The 27,362-nt window shown below is 34.7% G+C and overlaps 1 protein-coding gene across 2 annotated transcripts in view; it reads right to left on the bottom strand.

The window, feature by feature from the left end:
• LOC111052336 (synaptojanin-1) overlaps positions 1-27,362 on the bottom strand; it is a 66,263-nt gene that overhangs the window by 14,397 nt on the left and 24,504 nt on the right. For both annotated transcript variants that reach the window (XM_022338981.2, XM_022338982.2), the window contains exons 11-15: positions 25,837-26,025; positions 25,106-25,220; positions 10,391-10,578; positions 9,542-9,684; positions 7,078-7,215 (exon numbers count right to left, since the gene is read on the bottom strand). In XM_022338981.2, coding sequence (XP_022194673.1) covers positions 7,078-7,215; positions 9,542-9,684; positions 10,391-10,578; positions 25,106-25,220; positions 25,837-26,025 — 773 coding nt within the window. The remainder of the gene's footprint in view (positions 1-7,077; positions 7,216-9,541; positions 9,685-10,390; positions 10,579-25,105; positions 25,221-25,836; positions 26,026-27,362) is intronic.

Below are 27,362 nucleotides of genomic sequence, written 5' to 3'. Positions count from 1 at the left end.
TTTTGGACTTTGAATGTTGACCTTAAGGTTTCAGTGGAAAAAACTATTGGACAAAATATATTGTACTTTTTAAATAGAGATATGATGCCAATTACTCCCATGTGATATGACTGAATATTCGAATACAGAGGAAATACAACTCTAAAGCTTCGTTTCCACCAAATTTATTAACGAGATGTTAATAACTTAATCTTTATAGATTCTATTTGATTGAACATAATTTATCATACACATGATGAACATATGTGTTTGTCAAGTTCCGTTCAATCTAATAAAGATTAAGTTATCCACATTATGTTAATAACTTTGGTGTAAACGCAGCTTCATCAACTGATTTCTGTAACTTAAATAATCTACGAATAGATACGTTTCATCTGGCTGAGTTTGACTGATTGTCTTGGGGTGGTACTTGAATGGAAGTGGAATGGGAGTTATCTTTGTTGAATCTGAAATATTTGGAGAGAATACTGTTGGAAATCCATTGAGGGGAGATTAGTCTAATTAAGGTGTGAGAGCAAGCAATCAATTCAATGAAACAACTACAAAGAAGGACTCATGAACGGTTCAAATATGAGAGATTGTCAAAGTATATTTGAAAGAAGTCAGGAGCTATTTGTGGAGTTTTTTTAGAATCACAATGCAAAATCAATGACTACTTGAAATTTATTACTGATTATTGTAACTTAGTTTAAATTATCTTGAATTGTATTCGTGCTCTGGTATTGCACATAGAAACTGTACGAGATAAACGAGAACATTACATTTTTCTTCAAGACTCTGATGGACAACAGAATCTGCATAATGTTATCAATGGTATGGAGGCAAGTGAAGAAGTGTGTGATTCTCTTTTGAATGTATAAAGAAATAGTCATTCGGTCTTCAACGATTTTTATCTGAACCTAGTTGTGGCAAATTGTACGAGTAAAAGTGTATTCTCACCTATAAAAAGAAACAGAGTTCTGTCATTCTCCACGATGCAATCAAACAAAAAATCCTAGTCTTAGTTCATTCTAGAACAAAAAGATCTGATCTCTGTATTTTTACTAGGTAGCTGTTTAAATATAATTCAGAATTGAAATTTTAGTGCAGCATGAATTTCTACAATAACCGCAATCTCTGTCAACATCTGATGGATATTTGAAAAAAAAAAAACGCTTAATCTCACTTGGCCCATGAAATAATTACAGTAGTGAAACTAGTTGTGGATTTGACTAGATCCTTAAATATCGTTGACAAATTCGCATAATGATGACATGGCTCTCCTGAATTCAACTCCCACTTCACTTTTCAAAACTTTCAATACGCTGCAAGATTATGGAAACTTTGTGATGAGAAGAGTTATGAAAATTCTCAATGAAGATGGAGTGATACAGGTGGACATAGTTTTTTATGTCTATAGTCTAAATTCAAAAAAGGTAGTGAACATACTAGAAGCAGCAGAGTAAAAGAATCACTCCAATAATGTGCTCTCCAAACCATCGAGACTTGATTTTTAAATCTGTGGCAGAGATTTATTAATGTAACATGCAATTATCTATAAAGGAATAATCCATACGTTAGCTATGTGCAGGTATACATCCATTCATTCATTTGTGGATTAAATTATAAATCATATAAATATGTTTGGGAAAGATTAACAGGCATGGCCCAAAACTATTCTATTCCCAAATTTTGATACTGAATAACTTGTTACCATTTAAAAACAGTCTGAACGGGGATACCATAATGGATGAATCAATCAAAAGTTAGTGAAATACCATTATAATAATACTGTTAGAAATAATTTGAATTAATATTTAAATTTTCATCTCATTTTGATTTGGCACATATCTATTATTATATTGGATATACTTTCTCGACAAACTGAAGATTCACGAAAGTTTAACATTTTCATATTAAACATAATTATTATGATAATGAATGGATGATGAATTCCATTTCCACCATAAAAAACTAAGAAATTCCACAAACATTTCTTGGAAATTAACTGACCACTATATCAAGTAAGCGTGGCCAGTGTGTAATTAATAATGTAGCCTGAAGCGCATCACAACAAATTAATTTAAAATACATTATTTAAATCATTTAAATTTATTTTAATCATTTGCATCATTTAAATTAATTTATTTATAAAACATAAACACATATAAATATGATCATTTTCTATCTTAATATATTCCTTGAAACCCAAGTTTCGTTTATTTCAGTCATTTCTTAGTTTCCTTGCAGAATGAGATGAAGTTTGTAATTTTGACCATAATTTGTATATTATGATGAGAATTATCAATTATTGAGGCTTGAGAGTTGAAAAATCGTGTTCAGCGACCGAAAATACATAAGATAGCGTTTCTGAAATACATAATTTGAATGCATAGAATAGTAGGAGCGATGCGATAGACAGGCCACTACGCGCATTAATCATGGGGGAGGACCGCTTCGCAGCGTTACAGTGCTACTTATCCCCCTCCCACCGCCGCATCTATGATCGTAACCCCCAAACTATATATATCATTGAATTCAGGAAGAAACGGCCTACAACGTTTATTGGGAACTTTTTCCTCTAAGTCGGCTAACGACTTAAATATTCAAGAAATAACAAAAAGTCCATAATAAAAAAATACATTTTTCTAGATATTTTATTTTTTTGCGGAAAAACTATGCGGTTTATCGCAAAAATGTAGAGGACCACATTGAAAGCCAGTTATAAGTACATAATATTGAGAAAAAAGTCAAAGCTGTACTATGAATAGTAACTGCAGGACAGGCGATTTTATAAGCGCGCGTTTTTTACAACTTACCCCCCTCCCCCCCAATCTGTCGACCACCCTGGGACGTGACGACATCGAGTTTCATATACACTAAAGACCCCCTAACAATAATCCGAAGTCAAATTCTCTGCCTCTCTCATGTATGCTCAATGTAAGCCAGCGCCTGGACTATATCTATAAAAGGCTAAGCCCAGACAGACTGAAATCACACCACAGCCCAAACTACTGAGCCTACAAACTTGAAATTTTGCTCAATTGTTTATGATAGCCTCAAAACACCCACTAAGAAAGAATTTTCAGAAATTTGCCCCCCTGAGGGAGCTGGGGCCCCCCAAAAAATTTGTACTTTTTAACCGCTCATTGCACAGCATAGTCATGAGGAACTTTTTTGTTCAGCTACGAAAAAAAATGAGATCTATGCAGAAAAATTCCGACCAGAAGCAGAGAGGGGTCCAGGAGAGGGCATTTTTTGAAAATTTTCATGTAAAATCACACTACAGCTCAAACTAATTGGCCTACAGACTTAAAACTGTGCACAAATATTCTTCAAACATGCTAGACGCGCACTAAGAACGGAATTAGAGATATTTTGCCTCTAAGGGTTTCAAAGGATGAAAAAGGATCCTATTTAGTAAGGTTATGAACATGGTAAGGTGAATGCCATATGGAACTGAAATAATTGACACATGATATTCTAACATAATATGTTGTAATCATTGGAAAGCTTAAAATAAATTTGATCAAATTTAATTTTCTTTGGATCAAAAGCGCAAGCTTGCCACGTGTTTGTTCCATTGTTACATTTCGATTAGAACAGAGCACAGAGATTTTCTTTGGTGAGGAGTTTTTTCATAATTCTTTTTTCAAATTCGAATTTTATTGCGAAAAAAATCACGTTGAAAAATTTCTTAATAGACAAAAAGATTACAAAAACGAGATGATAAACCTACATTTATTTGTAGCATGGCCAGAAAAAGACAAACTTGAGTACGGTACTAGCTGTGAGTTCATTCAATATACTGTAACTTATATTTGTGTTAATATTTTGTGGAAAAAAAGTACGAGTTGATGAGAGATGTGAGTAATTTCTTATATTTGATCTAAATGGTTATTCATATTGTAGTAGTCGGGGTCACTTCAATCAAAGTTTATTATTTTGTAGCTAATAAATTTCATACGTATTGATTGTCCATAATGTATTCAGTGTCCATAATGGAAGTGATTGAACTACTCAAAATTAATGGCTTACTGGTCCTTCATAGAATTTATAGTATTCCTGGTGATTGAGCCTGTCTTTTTCAGCGTTGACTATTAATAATAAAGCTTTATTTACAACTAGCTTACCTTGCGAACTTCGTACCACCAAAAAGTCAATGTATCTCATGTCACACTTTACTTTATTTGGTGAATCATGAAATGTATCTGACAATCAATATTTTCATTTACATCTGAATACGGACTTCCTAAGTGCCTAATCATGCAGCATTCATTATTCCCAAAACATATTCTTCTCAATCAATTGGTAGTAATATCTAACAGTAGAGTGTTGAATTAAAAAAAAATAAATAGGATAAATCAGTGTTTCAAAGATGAATTCAATGTTTTCATAGTTGTTGATTGTCAATAGATGGTCCAGGAAATATGTGATGTACAATGTACAGAATTACATATTCTTTCCATCTTCCATTTTAGGATGAATATAAGCTAAGCTAAATTAAAAAAAAATGTAAATTATTCTGCCATTAATGAATGCAATATGAACAACTCTTTTCCATGAAGTGAATAATTTTTTCCAACATTTTCCGGTTACTCATTGATAGGGGAGTGATAATTATTTGTATAGGTCTTCTAAGGAACCATTATCTACAGCTGGTATCAATCAACTACATTCCAACTTCAAACTACCGTTGTAATACCAGTAGCCAATACAATTTATCATAGGATGACGTGTTTATTACAGCTGGTAACTTTAGATGCTAAATCATAGGCCTATTATCCCAATATGATCTTGAATCATGATCATCTTTCCTTTCTTCGGTAGCCGCTAGGCCGACAATTTCGAAAACATAGGTCTGTAAAATGGATTAATTAATAATCATTATCAGCCACCCTATTAAAATTTCTGGTCAGAAACCATCTCCAATATTCACACAACATATTCCCAAAGTTTCATGCCGTTATGTCAAGTATTTTTCAAGTCATAGGGAACAAACACACAGACATTAATTCATATATATATATATATATATATATATATATATATATATATTTATAGAAGATAGAAGATTACATTTGGCTCGAACAAAAGCCTCTCTAAATGGAGGAAGAATGATAAGGTTGAAAACTTTCAGTTCTGTTGTTTTAACATTTTGTTTTCAAATCACTTTCAAAAAGTTCATGTAGTAGGTACCTACTATTGTGTTTGAGACACTTCTGGCGCTATCATAGTTTCACAACTATTCTGTTCCACACTCCTATCTCTTGCAGTTGTTAACCATATATATAATATAAAATAAAAAGTTGGCTTATACACGCGTAAGGGGTAGGAAAATTATGTTTGACGCATCATCACGTCTGAACGATAGGACTAATTAACTTGAAATTTTGCATATAGGCTAGATTCTTAATTAACCAAGGATGGTTATAGGCCTATTTTCAATTATTCAAGATTTCATTACGTCAAGTTTTCAGATTATCAAGTTTGAAAATAGATCCTTGCGAAGCACGGGTTCCTGCTAGTGTTGAATAAAACCGGATCTTCGTGGTATTAGTCTTGTCTTATAAATGTAGTTACCAAGAGCAGCGTAGATAAAATCTTGAACGCAAAAGGTTTCAAAGAACATGAACTATCTAAGAAATTAGCTGGAGGACCAAGTAACTTTCCGAAATGCTTATCGTGTTCTGTTCTGAAGAATTTATGTAAGTTGTTCAAGGCATTCCTCTGGAATTAAATTAAGCCACTCAAGTCTAGCATAATACAGTTCTTCTGAATATGAGCTTACAAGAGGAAGTCGAATACACACCTTGAAGAACTCAGACAGCCTTTTTTTTGGTTTATTAAACTTGTGTAGGTGTAATTTTTCCTGACCCCCAGAACAAAATGCTTAATCTTATAAAGTGATAGCAAATATTCATGATGAACCTTTAAACCTGTTTCGAGATTTGAGTTTGATTTAACAGACCTCAGAGTAATGAACGCTTGGTACAATCGTTTTTGAAGTTTCACTATTTTCTTATTCCACTTGAAATTTCCCTGCAGTTCCATCCCCAGAAACCTTTTTGCATCCGAAACAGGACACTCCAATCTCATCACCGATGAGTCATTCTCATTTTCACTTCCTCTGACAGAGAACTCTATGAGATTGGTTTTACTTAGATTTATCCAAAGTGAATTATCTTTGAACCACTTGTTGATTTGTTGCATATCCTCCTTAGCCCTTTGCATCCTGCTAATCATGCATTTTATTTATTCCTTATAGCATTACAAAAAAATCAATAAATTATAGAATATACACTGTACTTTATTAATGAAATCATTTAAAAAAATAATACATTAGGAACTACGTGCCCCAATGAGCAAGCTCGAGCTGACGCTTATTGAGCTACTAAATACCATCTGAAAGAAACAAGTCTATACTTATCCCCAAAGAGCAAGCTCGAGCTGACGCTTATTGAGCTACTAAATACCATCTGAAAGAAACAAGTCTATCCTTATCCCCAAAGAGCAAGCTCGAGCTGACGCTTATTGAGCTACTAAATACCATCTGAAAGAAACAAGTCTATCCTTATCCCCAAAGAGCAAGCTCGAGCTGACGCTTATTGAGCTACTAAATACCATCTGAAAGAAACAAGTCTATCCTTATCCCCAAAGAGCAAGCTCGAGCTGACGCTTATTGAGCTGCTGAATACCATCTGAAAGAAACAAGTCTATCCTTATCCCCAAAGAGCAAGCTCGAGCTGACGCTTATTGAGCTACTAAATACCATCTGAAAGAAACAAGTCTATCCTTATCCCTAAAGAGCAAGCTCGAGCTGACGCTTATTGAGCTGCTGAATACCATCTGAAAGAAACAAGTCTATCCTTATCCCTAAAGAGCAAGCTCGAGCTGACGCTTATTGAGCTACTAAATACCATCTGAAAGAAACAAGTCTATCCTTATCCCCAAAGAGCAAGCTCGAGCTGACGCTTATTGAGCTACTAAATACCATCTGAAAGAAACAAGTCTATCCTTATAATTTACTTGCAATATCAATACTCAACATTATATTCTAAAAATATTAGATCTATAATACTCTAAAACGGTGATTACCTGGAGCTGATCATGAGCAAAAACAGCTTGTCGTTTGCCATCATTGAGACATTTCATAATGTCTTCTCGGCTCATGTCAACGCGGTAATTGAAATCACCGCACCAGAATACATAGTCATGGCAGTTTAGAGATCGACCCTGTAAAATTGCAGACAAGTTTCAGTATCTAAATAAGAATTAGCCCAGTTTATTAGTTCATAAAATCACTCACTTCATATGCTCCAAATCAACGTGTGGAAATTATTAGGTGGAAGATAAATATCGCACAAATTGTTGCTAGATAAGCTTGCATTTTATGGCTTCCAGGAAATATTTTTGAGACTGATAGAATCTTATTTGGGTGATCGATTCCAGAAGGTTGTTTTTGAGGAATCTGAGTCGCAGTATGTACCTGTCTCTCACGGCGTGCCTCAGTGGTCTATTTTAGGACCTATTTTGTTCATTGTATAACAACAATATTGTAAACCCTCCAGTCAAAAGCTATTTGTTTTCGGATGATTTGTTTTTCTGTGCTTGCCCACAGTAGTTTCCTTGAGTCAAGCATTCCAGGACTTGATAGCTGGTGGAATTCGAATTTATTATATATCAACTCTGATAAAGTTCAGGAATTGATTATCAGTTATAATAGAAGACTGACTATGAATGAGGAGAAAGAGGCAAAGTTTCTGGGCTTCACCTTGCCTTAGTTGGTCCCAGCATATTGATATTGTTGCTAGCAAGCTGAATAAGGGAGTCTTCTTAATTAGAAAACTGAGGTCATATGTCAGTTTAGATGTTTTAAAGGTGATTTATTATGCTCACATCCATTCTCATTTGTCATATGGCACCATACTTCAGGATTCCAGAGCTTACAGTAGTAGATTTTTTAGAATAAAGAGAAAGGCTATCAGACTAATTTGTGGGCTTTCTAAGCGAGCACAGTGTGATGAGTATTTAAAACTTCTGGGAATATTGACTTTACCTTCAATATTTGTTCAACAGAGCCTAATTTATGTCAAGGAGAATTTGGAGAATTTTGTGGAACAGGGGGTAGTTCATAGCCATAACACTAGAAATAGGGGTGATTTGACTACTTATCGGTATCTAGTACACAAAAACATTTCTATTTTTATCCATAAAATTGTTTAATTCACTTTCTGAACATCTAAGAAATATGAATAATGTAACTATTAAAAATCATATAGAACGTTTCTAAGCAGCTAACCCTTTAAACAACATTGAAGATTTTTATACATTAGCTAGGAATATTGGATTATAAGTTGAAAATCAGGTGACACAGTCATTATCATAGGGTACTGATAGTGTAACTTACTGATGTAATATACTTGTATTTTGTATGATATATTATGTTGTATATATTTGACTCTTACTTAGTATATAAATATTATAGTCATATTTCGACACAAACCAACTTTTAAACAACAAATGACACTTGAAATGTAACAAAAGTTCATAAACTAGGATTTCAATTCAAGCTCAAAAGCCTGTCATGCCTGTGAGGTAACTTCAGAATCCAGTATTTCAGTTAGTGAAGACTGCAGAAGACTCTTAGCACATCGAATTTAGAATTACTTGGAAATAATTAAAAGATATCCGTATAGCTTAAGAACAGATGTGATAAAATATTCGTTGAAGCCATCAAGTGTGATTAGAGTATCTCGATTATGCGTCTTGAAGGCTTAGAAATTTAACGGATAATTCTCCAAGCTGCAGAACATTTATTTGAAGTCCTTTCAGCTTCACTGCATTATATTGCAAATTAGCCTGCTTTATTAAATAAAAAGACTGATTTACACAAGAATACACAAATAGTCTGTTTTAGTTCATGCCTGTAAAGCTTCCTTACAGATTTAAACACACATTTATCATGAAGGATTGATTCATCCCATACTTATTGTATGCTATCAAAACATAATTATTTAAGGCTAATTATACAGACTGATTTATCCAATCAGATATCCTCTTCCTTTTTAGCATTCCTACGATCGGTAATATTGCAGAAACAAATGAAAATACCGTAAGAAGAGGTTAAAGAAGGCTATATTTTTCTCCCTAAAAGGAAATCAGAACCTCAGACCATTCAATCACACTATGATAAAAATTGAATTTATCCTGATGCAAGTCATTATCTGAAATCAAACGTTTCCCTGGCACTAGAATAAATTACATTGATAATTAGTCAACACAATTTTCAGTTCGACATTTAGATAGTGACGTTAATAAACTGACAAAGCTGGCATGGAATGACCGATATAATCCAAATATTATTATTGAAGACTGTAGTCCTGTAATAATTAATGAAACATTTTAAAGATTATGGTTTCTTGATCCATTCCGAACTGCGATGTATTAACACATTATTCTGATGTTTAAACAACGACTAGAATAGCATTTTATTAACAAGAACAATATTGACTGCATGTTATTGTTTGAAACATAAGAATAGTTGAATCATTTTACTCACAGAAAATGACATTTTTCTGGTGATTTCGGCGAAGTCAGCATTTCGTTCTGCTACTTGCGATTGGCCAGCGGCGAAATGAGCGCAAACAAACGCCACCGATGAGTTGTACACCGTAAATCGTACCGCTACTGCTCCCTTGTTCCCTGTAATGGTCAACCAATACCATATACGATGGTATTAACAAATGTAATGAGACTGATTTAATATCAAATTTTCATTTCTTTCAAATAACTTTGTAATCCATGTTTACGTATTTTCCTCGAGCAGTTACTACTCTTGATGAGAGAAGTGCTGGGAGATTCAAACTGGTATTAAAACCTACTATGTAAATAACTTTCTAGCTTAGCTAAAAACTTTTATTAGTTGAATTGAATTCTTTTAATGTTTCTTTCAACTTCCAATTCCGATCAAAATTCTGCTCCAAAGTTAATTTGTGAGGAATGTTTTGGTGGGGAGAATCCACCTTGCCGTCAATAAAGCTTACGACTGCCACACTTCAGCCGGGACCGACAGTTTAACATGCCCATCTGATAACATTCTGTTCCGACAAGTTTAAAGCTTTCATGCCAGGATTCTTATTGTAATTCGTAGGCCAAGGTTTGACTTGGCAGTTTCACTTCAAAATCAAAGTTTGACATTAGTAAAAATCTTATTTCAGATATAGAATTCAAACAGTTTTTTTTATTCCAACAAAATACATAACAAATAAGTAACTTTTTACATACTACAAAAGTATGTCGTGCGAAATTCGGTTTCACAAATGTGTAAATAAACACTTTCCATCAATCTGAAAAAAACTCGACATGATAAAAAAGTGAGAAATATACATGTAATTTGAAGTGAACTAACCAGTCGCGCCTCCAAGTCCCGTTTTGACCGAATCCACGTCCACATCTCGTATGTGTTGAACGAGGTGAGGTTTTACAAAAATGAACAAACAAACTCCAACCAACTGCACATGGGTCAGAATTGTGTATTCCTCATCCCGAGAAATGACCTTCAATAATTCTTGCGCCCATTCTTTCGCATTTTTTGAACTGTAAAAAGACGAAAAAACGGTAAAATGTTAGAGCGCTCGTTTGTGAACGATAATAAGACTTCACTTGAATTCGCACGCAACTGTGAATTCAATTCAGTTTTTAACTACAGTAAGAAACAAAAAAAACAGACAATACAATCAATGACAAATACAAAAACAACAGGGAATTGATAAAGAATGGATTTCATGTTGCTTTCAGGACCAAACCGGTTTTAAATAGTCTATTTAGCTTTAGTAAAGACAAAATTGATATTTGGGATAAAAGTGGGGTGTAACTTGAATGTGGTGATCGTAATGCTTGTTACTTGGGTCAGACAGGTAGAAGTTTCGAAAGTAGAATTAAAAAACACATCAGAGATTGGAATAAACAAAATGGGGAATCTAGCTTTGCAGAACATTTGATAACAAATAATATCAGTTCTATGAGAGAGTTGATTGCGAGCAGACGTTTTTCGTTGCGTTCTCTCTTCAGTTGTAGTCGAGCAGCCGTCGTGAACGGATGGTTCTATCGCTACCCGGTACCGTTATCAGCTTGAAAGCCGTCCAAGTAGACTCCGGCATTAACAGCATCATAACAACGTTTCAATCGTTTCAAGCCTTCTAGAATTCTTCAATTTAATTATAAACCCAGTTGAAAATGAGTAACAAATGTGATGAGTGTGAAACTGAAATAGATTCGAAAGAGTGTATAGAGTGCTCCGTTTGTGAGAATATTTATCATCCGACGTGCACGCGCATTAAAACAATGAAAACTTTCGTAAACTAGAGGAGAAAAAAACTTGGAAGTGTGACGATTGTGTTTCGCAAACTAGTGATGCCAGTGAGGGGAATCTTAACAACGTATAGTTAAGTCTCTGAAGGAATTTATTGAGGCCAAATTTGCGGCCTTTAGTGAGGAACTTGTCTCCTTAACGACGATAGTGAGAAAAAAAACGATGACTCACGAAAAAACGAGTGTGAATTTCTGAGTCGTGAAAATAAATTGCGTCGATGGGAGATTGAGGAGCTTCAACAGAGATCGCGCATTGATAATCTGGAAATTTCCTGTGTTCCAACCACAGCTAATGAAAATGTGTACGAGATTTTGAAGTGTATTGCGACGGTAATCAACGTTCCATTCGGAGACAATGATATATCAGTTGCACATCGAGTCCCGACGGCAAAGAGTAAGATTGAACCAATAATCTGTAAATTCACCACTCTTAGATGTAAATCAAACTGGTTACTGGCTGCTAAAAAAAAACAAGGAATAACCTGGTGACCACGGACTTGAATGCTAGACTGCCTCGTGGAAATTTTTATATAAATGAACACTTAACAACGTCAAATAAAATGTTGTTAGGGAAAGCGAGATTTCTAAAGAGGGAGGGCAAATTGAAGTTCGTGTGGGTGAAGGATGGAAAAATCCTCATACGTCAGATCCAGGAATCACCAGCAAAGAGGATTTAAAAACTTTTGAATAGGTGTAAAAAAGCCAACTAGCTGAATATAAAACATGAACTGAGCATAGATTTTTTTTTCAATTTCATTTTTAGCCAGTAAAATAGTCAGGTTTATTTTAGTTTGGATTCAATGGGTTTTATTGGACAAGAAAAAATCATCATCCTTAGTGCGCTTATTGTTTGATATGGATTTATTTCAACAAGAATACTATTATTTTTTTCATCATTATTATCTTATATTTTCTTCTTTTGAAATTCTGAAATTTCTCCATCAGGATTATTTTACATTCAATGAATGAAGGAATAGTTGTTTGAGCGGAATGATCTTGAGCTAGGAATATATATTTTCTTAAGTTTACTTTTGTTTATCTTGATATAATTTAGAAATTTATTTTATTTATCTGGAGTTTGGCTTAACGCTTTTATTAATTTATTCAACTATCACTGTACAAGTAATACATCACTAACGGTTCTCTATGGTGATAAACTGTGAAAAATTATCAATAGTGATGAACTGACTGGTTGATACTAATGAATTTGAATGATATAATACTATCATGTTTATTCATAGACATTATGTTTCCTATTTTCTTCCTTTAAAAATAATAGGAGCTCTTTCAGGTTTACTTTAGAGTAATGAAATAAATAACGGAGCTGAACACGTTAAATGCTCTGTATTGTTTCTCTTGCAATTGTTCCATTTGGTATTCTTAGATTATACATAAAATTATTTATTTGATTTGTAGTAAGAGTTTATTGTCACATTCAATTTACATTGACTAGAGAAAATAAACCTATTGTGACGATGTTCAGTATATGGTATTATTATTCTATCAATAATAACTCTCTTTTATTTTAATCTTCTTATTTGAATATTCAACAACTGCTCTATTGGGATTACGTTTGAGTAGATAAATATTAAATCTTCGGAACTGAACATTTGAACATAGAATATTGTTTTCTTGGAATTTTTTTCTTTTGTGTTATTTTATTTTCTCTAGAAAAGGAATGATTTTTTTCAATCGCTATTATCTTTTTTGAGCTGAATTATATTATTTAAAAAAAATTTTTATTTTTATTCTTTGATAATTCAAACAATTATTTTTTTTCGTAGTTTGGGTTTATTGATTTCACTAAATAACTCTTGGACTGGTGAACTGTTGTTATGTATTCTTTAAAATCATTACTGCATTTACATCATATAGTATTGTTTTCTATTATCATCATTAGTATTGGTATAATTATAAGGCTTCTAGCCGGAGTCTACTGGCTCAATCTCGTCTTCCATCTGAGCAAAGACAGTATCTGAATGAATGTGTTAGACGAATTGAGTGGTTACAGACACGTTGAATGTGAGGTGTTTGATGAATGTGATGAGTATGCTATTTGACAGAGAACGGCATGAATGCTTCAAGTATTATACATTTAAATATTAGGAGTTATCGGAAAAATTTGGATGATTTTATCATTCTTTTGGAATGCCTTAAACACAAATTTGATATAGTTATACTGACAGAAACCTGGTTGAGTCTTGATGAGAATATAACAAATTTAGAGGAAAACTGTAGTTTTCGTACATCTGTTAAATCCAATCAGAATGATGGAGTGTTGATTTATGTAAGATCTGAACTTAATGCGTCCTGTAAAGAGATTAATATTGGAGGAGTAAATTATTTAGATTTGGACTGCTATAAAGATGGGCAGAAGATTGGAGTTTTATGTGTTTATCGCTGTCAGGGCTTGGACTTGTCAAATTTTATCGGTGGATTGAAGATAGATATAATGATATCATGAGAAATAGCTTCAACGACACCATCGAGATCATTGCCGGTGATATCAATTGTAATATCCTCTCAGATCAAATTAACAATATCAGTAATAGATACCTAGATGCGCTCTATGAGACCGGTTTTGTTTCCTGTGTTAACGTTCCTACAAGGCGGACGGCCTTCACTTCGACCTGCATTGACCATATTTTTGTCAAGCACGTTGATACGGAGGCCCTCCGTCCAGCTGTTTTCCGTGCTGACATTACCGACCATTATGCGACATCAATACTAATTAAAAATAAGAACTACTCACCCAACATAAGACCTGCACCTCTATATGCTTCCATTGACTACTTGAAATTATCAGAGACTGTTTCACGACAAAACTGGGATGATATAACCACAATAGGAAGCGTCAATCAATGTACCGAATTCTTTATTAGAAAAATCAAAGAAGTACAAGATAGTTGTATTACTCACAAATCAAAATCCGTTAAATCTAAAAAATTAAAACCCTGGATCACCGATTCGCTTATCAACTCCATTAAAAAAAGAAATAAATTGAGTATACTTGTCAATTCAATTCAATTTTATTTTCATGTTATGCATCGTATATAATACAATATTAACACAAGTCATAAACATCACATCATAAATGCATTACAAATTTTACTACAATATTTATATAATATAGTCTAAATCATTGAAAAAATAAGTTAATATCACAGATGGAATTGAAGTTGGATGAACCAAAAAACAGTGGAATCAAAAGTCTCCAATTCTGAAAAGTTGCAGATCATAGAATTAAGTGGCATTTTTAGTTTTTAATTAACCATAATTCAATTTATTACTTGTAATGGCTAAACAATGGTAAGCATAGACAATAGTCACATACATTCAAATTTTAACATTCATTTACAAAGTAAGACCAGATAAATTTTTAAAATTGTGAAAAAATAATATTTGAAAACTTATTGCCAACTATAGGGACACTGGGCTATCAACCAGATTTTCAGTCTTGCCCTGAAAACTGTCAGTGTTTGAGCCTCTTTCAAGTGGTTCGGCAACGAATTAAATACTTTGTTAGCCATATGCTGTGAGCTAGATTTGTAGAAGGTCGTTCTGTGTGGCTCAATTCTCAACGCACCTCTGGATCTTGTGTTATGACTATGGATATTTGACCCTGTTGTCCAATTTGTCTTGTATTTGAAGGCAAAGATAGATACGTAATATATATAAAGAGCAGAGACAGTCATTATTGCTGCTGATCGGAAGAGAGAACGGCATGAGGACCTCGGTGGCTTTCTAAATATAATTCGAATTATTCTCTTTTGTGCCCTAAAGACCGGCAGAGAGTTTCCTGAGCCCCCCCTACTAAAGAAGTACTCCATAGGACAGTAGAGGCTCGAAGTATCCATGGTAGGCAGTGACAACTGCCTCTCGGTCGAGCACACTAGAAAGCCTTGACACCAGAAAAGCTGCAGAATTCAGTTTTTTCAGGAGTGAATCAATGTGAACAGTCCATGACAAGCCCTGGTCAATTGCCAATCCCAAGAAACCGGCAGAAGAGGAGGACTGCACATCCTCACCATCTATATTGAATTGGACCAAGCTTGGAGGAGATCTATGAATCTGAAATTCAATAAAAGATGTTTTGGTAATATTCACCTCCAACTTATTTGCCCTGCACCAGTTGGTCACCTCACAAAGAACAGCATTTCCAATCAACTGAAGTTCTTCTATATTTTTAGCCGTTACCAGGAAATTTGCATCGTCAGCAAAAAGAACAGACTTGGCTGAATGAACATTAGCAGGGAGGTTGTTCATGTATATAAGAAACAGCAGTGGACCCAGTATTGAACCCTGTGGAACTCCCCTTCCTATAGGACAAAGCTTAGAACTAAATTTTGCATTCACAACTGCACCCTCCATACCTTCAATCTCCACAACTTGGCTCCTCCCACTCAGATAGGATCTTATCAAAGATAGGCAGATACCATGGATCCCATAGTAATAAAGCTTTCTGATAAGAATCTCATGGTCCAGGCTGTCCAATGCTTTTTTAAGATCAACAAAGAAACCCAGTACTTTCTGACCACGATCTAGAGATGAATAAATATTACTTATGAAGTCCGCCAGAGCATCAACAGTTGACTTCTTAGGCTAAAATCCATACTGAGACCCTGAAAAGAGATTGTTTCCCTGAAAGTGTGCAAACAAAAGGTCATAAATTCCTCTCTCCCAAATCTTTGACAATGAGTTCAAGTTAGCTATTGGTCTACAATTATTAACTTCCTTCCGAGAGCCTTCTTTGAAAACTGGTTTGAGTTTGGAAATTTTGAAGCAAGACGGGAACAATCCAGAGGTAAGTGACTCATCTAGTAACTGGGTCACAGGACCACTGACACATTGAAAGAATTCCCTCAGTATCCTTGATGGTATGTCATCAATTCCACTTGACATTTTCCTCTTCAACCCAACAGCCATATACATAACCTCCTGTTCAGTCCACACTGAGGGCTCGCAAATAACGTCATTTCCAGAATCTGAGTTCGCAAGCAGTGTAATGAAAGATGGGTTATCCACATGATCATCGTCATGTCCAGAAGAGGCCACTACGGAAAAGTAATCACTGAACGCCTCAGCAACCTCACTCAGAGAGTCAACTGTGATACCACCAGTCTCAATTGGATAGTTGACACCGTTTTTGGAAGGGAGTTCCTTCTTAATCAACATCCAAATCGCCTTTGATTTGTTCTCAGCTTCATCAATCAATCTTTTTGAGTAATCTGTCTTGAGAGATCGAATAAGTTGCCTGATTTCAGAGCTGATCCTTTTGTATAGGTCACGATAGAGCCCATTCCAAGGAAATGCTTTCACAAACAAATGAAGGTCTCTCTTCCTATTACAGAGATAACTTAGATGAGCATTCGACCATAATGGTCCTCTATTGTGCTTGCGAACCTCCAAAGCTAGAAGGAATTTGGCCTCAAATATGTTTGGGTGGACAAGACTGGTACAATAAAGATAAGAATTGTTGAGAACGGTAGAATCTATACCATACGATGTGAGAAGGACTTGAAAGCTGTACCAACTACAGTCAATTGTTAAAGATTTAATTTTATTTTTCCTATATTGTAGGTCTCATATAATATATATTGTTTTTCGGTAATGAATTGTGTCAAATCTAGAGTGTATTATTATTCGATTTCACGTATCTGTTAATCCATTATTATAATTGTTCTCTCAGCTATTAACTCAACTACATAGAGTAATAATCAACTCAACCGAATGAATGTTTTCTATAAGACTTGCTTTTGTGATTTAAAATAACTGCTTCTCCTATCTGGAGTCCTGGAAATTGATAAACAATTTATAATTTAATGAATGTTTAATCTTAAAGAAATTGGTAAGGAACCTTTCAATAGAACAGCAAATAATAACGAAATAAATGTACTAGGGATTGTTTTAGTTGTTCCTGGTAATGGATTATAAGGCTATATTATATCAATACAAAAATATTGGAATTCGTTTACTAGTTAACAAACCGTGGGATAGTCTTATCAATTCACTAACTGCTCTAACTGTATGTTTTTCTTTCTGCAACTTATTCTACGGTATATCAACAAAACTATAGAATATTTTTAATCTCATTCTCATCTACAGTACTGCTAGGTCTTCCGATAACATTTCTCGTTCTTGCTTCTAATCTTATTGCAGATTGCAGTCACTCTGTTTTCTTCTACACTGGGTGTTTTCATTATTATAGATTCTTTCTGAGTAGTTGTGGTGGTACTAAGGTGGTTATACATACTGAAAACCAAATATCTAGAATTTTATTCATTAAAGTTTCTGCTATTTATAATTTATTTTTCTGTTTAATTATTATAATTCTTGAAATGTAAAGAAGGGGGGAGAATAGTGGTGATGACCCACGTTATTTGCTGATTAAGGATGAGAATCTGATTTAGGTAATATGAACGATAACCTTAAACAGTTTGCTAAGATAAATTTAATAAAGAAGAAGAGTAATTTTTTTATTATCTTTAATATTTTACAATATTGAAAACAGTTTGTTACCGGTTGGCTGAGATGATCGACTTATAATGATTAACCCCGTAGGGGTTAAACTTAAATCAAACTCAACCGATTATCATATAAATGCTGTTTATATGCCACCTTCCACTCCTTCAAATGTTTTTCTTGGTTACTGTGAATACATTCCTTTGCAAAATTTCTTAGTCGTTTAATGTCATTCTATGATCTAATTTCTTACAATTCAGTGCAAAATGAGCTCGGTAGAACACTGGATATTGTTTTGAGCAACTTGCCAGTTGATGTAGTGAGATGCGATGATCCACTCTTCCCTCAAGACTGTGATCACCGTGCATTATGTGTGGAAGCCTCATATGCGGTGAGAGCCCGGTCAGAGCTACACTCAAATCGTTCACCCGAGTATTCGTATGACTATTCCAAGGGGGATTATCTCGGCCTCTATTGCGGACTCCGCGATTGCAGTTCGGACTCTGTTTTTTGTTGCAGTGATGTTGACTCTGCTGTAGATAATTTTTATGAAGTACTTCACAAAAATTTCGATGAATTTATTCCAAGGAGGAGGTTGAATATATCAAATAATAAGTATCCTCCTTGGTTTACATCTGATATCATATCAGATTTGAAAATAAAAAATAAGTGCTCAAGAAAGAGAAAAACTTCGCCTTATCATGATAATAAATTTAAAACTTCACGCGCATCCCTGAAAAATAGAATAACACTATCTTATGAGGCGTATTTGATTAGAGTTCAAAATGACATAATGTAAAAGATTTCTGGAAATACGTTAATTCAAAAAGAAAAACTTCTTTTGTGGAGTCAACCATGACACTGGACGGAGAGTCTTACTCTGAAGCTGATATAGTTTATGGTTTTTCTAAATACTTTCAATCTGTGTATGAGGATGATACACCTGATGTGCCAAAGGGGATTCCGGAGGTGTCTGGGTGCTCATTGTTGGATGGGGGAGTTGGGATGGTTTCTTCCAATGATATTCTGTCTGCTATCAATGGCTCCGAAAAGGGCTGCTCCGAGGGTCCTGATGCGATTCCAACCTTTATTGTCAAGGGCTGTGCTGCAGTCCTTTTAGAGACATTAAAATTCATTTTCAACTTGGCTATAAGGTCGGGTAGATTTCCTTCAAAATGGAAGATTGCAAGAGTTACTCCTGTTTTCAAGTCTTGGAATAGGAATGATATTAAAAACTACAGACCAATATCCATTTTGAATTGTTTTTCGAAAGTTTTTGCTCCTGTATTCGATTATTTATAAGCAGGGTCAGATGATTATTGCACCTGAGCAACATGGATTTCAGCCTGGTCGCTCAACTGTGTCCAATCTTATAGTTTTTAGTAGTGGGGTTTCACGAATTTTGGATCATGGGGGTCGTACAGATGTTATCTCTACAGATCTATCAAAAGCGTTTGACACCATAAATCATAGACTTCTGATACGGAAACTCAAAGTGTTAGGATTTTGTGTAACAATGGTTAATCTTTTACAGAGTTATCTGGAGGCAAGAATACAGTATGTCAAGATTCACAATTTCAAATCAAAATGCTTTGAGTGTACATCAGGGGTTCCTCAGGGCTCTAACCTTGGTCCACTTCTATTTCTTTTGTTTATTAATGATCTATCATCTACCATCAGTGAATCTTCATGCCTTCTGTATGCAGATGATGTAAAATTATATAAAGAAATCAATTATCAAAGAGATTGCTATGATTTGCAGAGGGATATTGATAGTCTGTCTAGATGATGTGATGAGAATGGACTAAAAATGAATGTGAATAAATGTTAATTCATGAGTTTCCCTCGGCAGTCCTCCATTCATGCAGGTGTCCACTATATAAATGGCATTCCATTGGAAAAGGTGGAGTCGTTCAAGGACCTTGGAATAGTATTCAGCCCAGACCTTTCTTTTAATTCACATATTGATTACATAGCTAACAGAGCCAATCAACAGATGGGTTTCATTTTGAGGACATGCTCGCCCTTCACTGATGTGGTACCTCTGCTACTCTTATACAAATCAATTGTGAGGAGTCTGTTAGAGTATGCATGCGACGTATGGAATCCTTATCATAATGAACAGATTCACCTTCTAGAACGCTTGCAAAACAAAATTTGAGATGTATGTATTATAAAAAGCACAGGGTTTTCTGTCCCTTTGATTAACCAACCAACTCCCTCAGAAGTATGTTCAATATTAAATCACTGAAAGTAAGACGTGATGTTAAATTACTTGCTTTTCTGTACAATCTGGTAAATAATAGAATCGATTCTTCCTACCTGCTTTCTAAAACTAACATATATATAAATACCATTGCTCGACGTTCTGGATTTTCATTTCATATTTCTCGCTCCAGAACGGCAAGCCATTATAACTTTCCTTTAAGTAGAGCTCAAAGAATTTTCAATACTTATTCGGAGCACTTGGACATCTTCTGGTTCTCCCCTACCAAATTCCGAAGGATTTCATATGATTTAGTCTTGTAGTATGTGGTCCATCATTTCGTGATTTGCGCTTGCATTTCTTTTATTCAATTATCCTCATAAAGGCTAGTGGTAGTACATTACACAGACACTTTTTTTCCTCTGGTCTATATACTAGTAATGATCTTAGTTTACTAAGGTATGTGTGCATTTCTTCATATTGAATTCAGTTACTGTATTTTTATTATTCTACATACGATTGTACATTTCTTCTATTTATCGTTTTATTTCATTCTCATAATTTTATAATTAGCAATTTTTATAATAATTTATTATTTTCTCATATTTTCTATCTTCTTTTTATTGAAAATTGTACTATGTTGGAAATTATTGTATAGTGTGAAGGAGGCAAAATGGGTGAAATACATTTAGAAGAAATACATTTCTTCTATTTTTCGTTTTATTTCATTCTCATAATTTTATAATTTGCCATTTTTATAATTTAATATTTTCTCATATTTTCTAACTTCTTTTTATTGAAAACTAGTAGGTAACCCGTGCTTCGCAAGGGTCTATTTTAAAACTGCAAAATGAAAACTTGACGTAATAAAAAATCGAAATTTGAAAATAGACCTATAACCATCCTCGGTTAATGAAGAGTCTATATGCAAAATTTCAAATTAATCAGTTGAGTATATTTCAGACGTGATGATGCGTCAAACATAATTCCCTATTCCTTACGTGTATAAGCCAGTTCTTTCCTTTATTATAGTATAGAAAACTGAAGAATACATAATACTTGGAAACCTCACAGAATCATATTGATTTTTCCAATACATCAATAAATTTTAGTTCGATTATCAGGATCCTCCTCAATTTGAATCAGGCAGCCTTTTGTTTTCTCAATTCTAAACAAAATACCTAAAATACTCGTTTCACTGGGAATTCGTGTCTGATAGTACATTATAACTGAAGAATATAAATTATTTCTCATTTTATTGTGATCTATTCATGTTTTTCTTATGAAATTCAATTATAGGCCTACAGCATGAAGACTATGTCCAATTCATTTGTACTGGTGGCAAAATTTTACATTAAAAATAATTATTTGATAAAATCCAAGTTCAATAGTAATGAAAACAAATTCTTTCAAAAAATAATTGATAATAATACGTTTCGAGGGAAAAAATTAAGAACAAAAACATGGGAAGCCTCGGGGATTCGAACCGAGGAACCATCGCTCCGTAAGCAGGCCTTTTACCGCTGCGCTACATAGACGTTCGTAAATGGTAGTCTTATAACCTGCTCATAAACAGACACACTTTGGGCTATGAAACTTCATGTAGCCTACGGTAGCATAGATGAATTTGAACATTAATTCTGAAAAATCTAGAAGGAAAATTGAAATTTGGGCTTCCAGGTGCACGAGATTGATATTTTTACAATCTATGTTCAAAATTTGGAGATCTAAATCATTCCCGTTTTTCCGGTATGCAATCCACAAGTTGACATGTTTTGATGTGAACAAACGAACACACGAACAAACACAACCCTACTCTCTCTTATTATATAGATTGTACTATGTTGGAAATTATTGTATAGTGTGAAGGAGGCGAAATGGGGTTTTTACCTGTTGTCTCCATGAATAAATAAATAATAATCATAAGTTCACAGTTGAAGAGAATGTTGACATTCTGCATGTTAATAAGGGTAGCCGTCTAGTTGTCACCCCGACTACTTGACACCTGGTAATTTTGGCCATAGGCGACTACTTGTACCCTCGTAAAAATATGCCATTACCGTCAAGTTGTCCCCCCGACTACTTGACACCTACTGGACCAAAGGTGCCAACTAGTCATGACCGTAAACGACAACTTGACACCTTGCACCCTCGCGTCAGGGTGTCCCCTCGACTAGTTGACACCTCCTTAGAAAGGAGACAAGTAGACGGAGATGGCTCACGTCTACATGACACCTTGCACGCTGGCGTCAAGTTGTCACCCCGACTACTTGTCACCTACAGAGCACCAGTTGCCACGACTTACACCCCCGCGGCGTAGGCAGGAGGGATCAAGCACTTTTTATTACTGGTTATGATGTAGAATTGAATTCCAAGCACTTTTGGTTCAGTAACATTTTCCCATCAAACGCACGGTTCGGGAGATACTCGCCGTCTTTGCTATTTTTAAAATAAATTTTTTCGAGTTGGTTGAAAACAGAAAAAAATGAATGATAAGCCCTTTTGATGACTGAAACAGATGTAGAACACAATTCTAAACAAATTTTGCTTAGTTATATTTTCCCGTCAGACGCACCGTTTACGAGTAAATTGAGCCTAATGCTAGGACAGTCAAATTTTCATTCATCAATGAATGATATGGCAGATGAAGCTATCAGTCTGGTTATAAACTGAGGTATTACAAGAAGTCTGGTAATTGATATGAGGATAAATAATTATTTATACACACTTGCGCTCAGATTGCAATCAGACTATAAGAAGGCCAATGAGAATCTTCAAGTTGTGTTTGTGTCTTCTACACTCACAGACACTGTTCAAACAAGTTTTATGAGTATGATTATTAAGAAGAGTAGCGTTTAAAGATATTTCATATAAAAATGAAACCGGTTTAAAGTTTATTGATTACTCAAGATTACAAATAACTTGTCACTAATGCTAGACAAATATTTTGAGGCTCTTTCAACATCCAGTCTGTTTCAATACTTATTCTTTATTGAACCATGGTTGCATAACCATGAAGAGCCATCCGTAATGGTGATTTCTTGTGGAGTGGAGTCGAGAGGATAGGTTGTCGTGACCGTAGACGACTACTTGTACCCTCGTAAAAACATGCCACTGCCGTCAAGTTGTCCCCCCGACTACTTGACACCTACTGGACCAAAGGTGCCAACTAGTCCCGACCGTAAACGACAACTTGACACCTCGCACCTTCATGACAGGGTGTCCCCCCGACTAGTTGTCACCTCCTCAGAAAGGATACAACTAGACGGGTATGGCTCACGTCTACTTGTTCCCTGAAAACCGGTTTTAAAAGGGGACAACTAGTCGGGGTGTCAAGTAGTCGTCGGGGTGGCACCTAGTCGTGTACCCGTTAATAACAAAGACAGATCTTTGAATATTCTAGTGCATTTAGAAATAACAAGAGTAATTAAGGACGATTCCCAGTATAGATTAAATGATAGATTCATTTCAACCAATATAACACTACGAATTTAGTTTTATCATAACTTTGTTAGCATACATTAGTCGATTGTTTTATTTAGTGTATTTACTATTACACTTTCTTTTACTATTTTTCTTGGGTTTAATTTTGTACTGCAAGTAAATTTTGTTATCATTGCAAGTCTATTGCTTAAACAGCCATTTTGTGACGTTTCTGTTATACCGTTAAGTGGGAGGAGATTGTCTAGCTGAGCCAATGGCAGGCGTTCATGCCCTTGACCAATAGCACTACTCGTCTACTGGTATAAATTCTGCTGCTCTTGTATTTAGTTTTTGTTTATCAGAGATAGACAATGGTGTAACAACCAAAACCGGTCTAACTTTTAATAAAATCTGTGGTTTTTGACAATTTCTTCGTCTTTTTATTTAATATGAATTACAATATCAAATACTCTACTACACAAAATAACAAAAACAATAGGCTTCATGGTGGGGTTTACTGAATAGAATGAAAGGATGAAAATTACCTAGCCAAATAACTATTGCTTCTCATGTAATAAACAGGTAGAGGGTTACGAAAAATAAAGTGTGGCTGTATGGGTTTACAATTCAACTCAAAAATATTTTCATGTAAACCTATGTTAATTGAAAATTCGAATAAAAGGTTAGGTGTTATTCAGATAACAGCATTACGAAATCGGTGTCCCACACCAAGTCACATGAAAGTAATTCAATTCTTCAGTTTCCAAGTAAAAAACACTTTACAAATCAAAAAGATATAGGCCTAATCAATGTAAATTGTTTCCCCACATTGACTCTAGATCCGTGCGCGGGGAAAGAGCACTTCATCTAACAAACTTATGAAAGATTTATAAAATGATGACATATGACAATTTTATCTCTGTCAGAAAAAATAGATAACAATTGCAAAAAAGGTGGTTCGAAAAAATAGGAGTATGAAATAATGGATTATGTAATGTGTCTATGTAGTATCTAATTAGTTTCGCTGGTATTTCGTCCCATCCAGGAGCCGAGCCGCTTCTCATACCCCCCACAACCGAGAGGCGCTTCCTGTGTAACAGGGTGCGCTTCTCATACCCCCCCCACAACCGAGAAGCGCTGTGTGACAGGGTGCAGATTAGAAACGTCAGACACATGATCGGTATCATCGACCTCGATCGGACTCGCAAGGTGCAATGCCTCAACCAAGCGCGACCCAACCGAAACCAAGTTGGACTAGTCTAAACGATTGTTGCCAATATGTTTATCGGTGGGGGAGGCCTCGTCGCCGCACTCACAGAAAGCTTCTAACGGAAATTTTGCTTTGCCGGTAACCTCGTTCACAACACTCCAAAACATCCTCGGGTCACCTCCAGCTTTGTTTAATTTGTTTTTATAATAAATTGGGAACGCTTTATGACTGACTTAGTGTGATTCGATATCTGGTATACTTTGCATCATGTAAAATAAAATAAAACTTAGTTCATATATAACAACAATGTACTGTAAGTAAAATGGTGGTTTTATACCTTGAACGTCCATAGCAATGAGACTCATCGTTCCTATAGAAAAAATTATCAAATAATAGAGCGAAGGATTCACGAACGATACTTCTATGCAATGTAATATTTCAAAATCACGTACCTTGCGCTAACAATATTAGCAGCGTTCAAGTCTACAATTTCTTGCACTCCAATCGCAAAGATCTCAGTACCAAAGTTAGTAGTACCAATTCTCAGATTTGGATCAGGAATGGGATCTGCAAGCATATGAAGATTTTAATTTCAAGTGAATTTATTCATTACATGTAATAAAAAACATTACATGGCAAACACCTTTGTCAAGAGGGTCAGTAATTTCAAACAAATAATGAAACAGTAATACAAATAAAAACAATTTAATAAGAATGATTATATATTGCAGCCTCAATCAACAAATAGACAAAACAATATGCTTTCATATACTTTCCATTATGTTCTGACGAATATTCTGTAAGTAAATATGTTTATCCTAAAATAATTAGATGACTGTTGACTGATTACTTGAGGAGTCGACTCTGCTGAATATAATTTGAGTCAAAAATAGTTTCTCTTTGGTTTGGAATTCACCTGAAGCTTTAGGTTCTCATCATCATCCTTTCCAACCACGCATATGTGGGCATCGTCTTGAGCAAAATAACAACTTTGCATTTCTCAGCGGTTATGACACTCATTGGTCAACACTGAACAATGTTTGTGAGAGATTAAAATCAAGAAGGGATTGAGGATGACTTGAATAGTTGGATTGATTGAATTTACGAATACATATTATGTACTCATATAAACTAGATTTTGAGAATAAACCTTTTTTTATAAATATATAAAAATATTACACACCTGCGCATCTTTGTTGTTGGGTTTTATGGCAGTCCAAGAGCCAGTCGGCCAATGACACTGACTTGAACACAATGCTACGAAAGTGTTTTCCTCCATTAACGTTATATGTGCCAACGGAAATTCTCAATTTCCTGGTCCGTGAATAAGATGGCGTACGTGTAATCATCTCTCTTAAAACACGATTTGGGGCTGTAAGAACATAGAAGAATATAATGGTGACGAGGAATAGGGAACGCCGACCATTCCACTATAGCCAATAGTCTCAACATACAGAACCACTACCCCGATGTTAATCTTATTAGCAAACAATTAATGATTCAATTACATTGACAGGCTAATGAACGAGCAATGCAATGTAACAATGAACTATTTTCAATATAGTAAATTCTCATTGAGTTTAAGTGGTAGAGAGAACTTAAAAGTTCTAACTCCGCCAAATAAATAACTTTTCATTTCATTCTCGATTATTCGACTCTTCCAATAATGTGCAATTGAGGAGTTCTTCGTAAAAAGGGCCCTTAGCCTTTTCAGGCTTTTTCCCAGACTTTTAACCGTAATACTTATCTACAATAAACATTGAATATCGATAGCTTCTGTATAGTATGTAGAATATTAAGTGGAATCACACTCATGTTATTCATATGGGCCATTGTTTGCCAATTGAGGGAATGGGCCCTTTTTACGGACAACACCTCAATATTGTAGGTTGATGCCACTCAGTTACTTGACAACATTTACATATGATAAATAAAATTACCATAGAATATATCACACAACTTTTCCGTAATTGATAACTGATTTAAGAGAGAATTCTAGTCATTAATTACAGTTGTCAAAAGTTTTCACAATGTAAATAAAATTTTCAATCACTTTCCATATTTAGATCAAACAATCGATACTCTACTGAAGAAATTACAGGTTTTTGTTAAAGAAAATGCTAGGTCTGCAAATATAATAACTACGGGATAAGAAGCAAAGCAAAATTATGTATTTATTTTTAAAGAAATAAAGAAATGGATTTCACAGTATTCGTTTTTTTGGAAATTTGAAATAATTACTTACTTTGAGAACAACATATTTCAACTATATATCTTTCAATTGTAGTCTGTGCAAACCTAAGGCTGGCCACTAACGACAGGTCATGCATGATGAACTTGAGTTTACATACATGCACACACACACATGTTCATCATGCATGTTTTGGCATCAGTGAGAGGCTTCTAACATAAAATAAGAAATCACTAGCAATAGATAAACCACTGGAAAATTACAAATTATAATGATACAAAAATAAATTGAACACGAATAGAATAGTAAAGAAAAATAAACAACAATAAATCGAAGATACAAAAACCTAACCTCAAAAAATATTGTTTGAAGCCTTTTGCTGTAATGACACAACTGTAGTTAGTGGCCACCCTTAGATTACAGCATTGCCCTTATGGAGTACTGTGCTGTCAAATTTCACAGGAGCAAGAAAGCCTGTGAACTAATTATTGTGTGATGGAAAGAGCGGAAAAGACAGC

The sequence above is a fragment of the Nilaparvata lugens genome, chromosome X (genome assembly GCF_014356525.2).
Source record: "Nilaparvata lugens isolate BPH chromosome X, ASM1435652v1, whole genome shotgun sequence".
In the NCBI taxonomy this organism is placed as follows: Eukaryota; Metazoa; Arthropoda; class Insecta; order Hemiptera; family Delphacidae; genus Nilaparvata; species Nilaparvata lugens.
The sequence above is the reverse complement of the archived record's forward strand: the minus strand, read 5'-3'. Positions and strand labels throughout refer to the sequence as shown.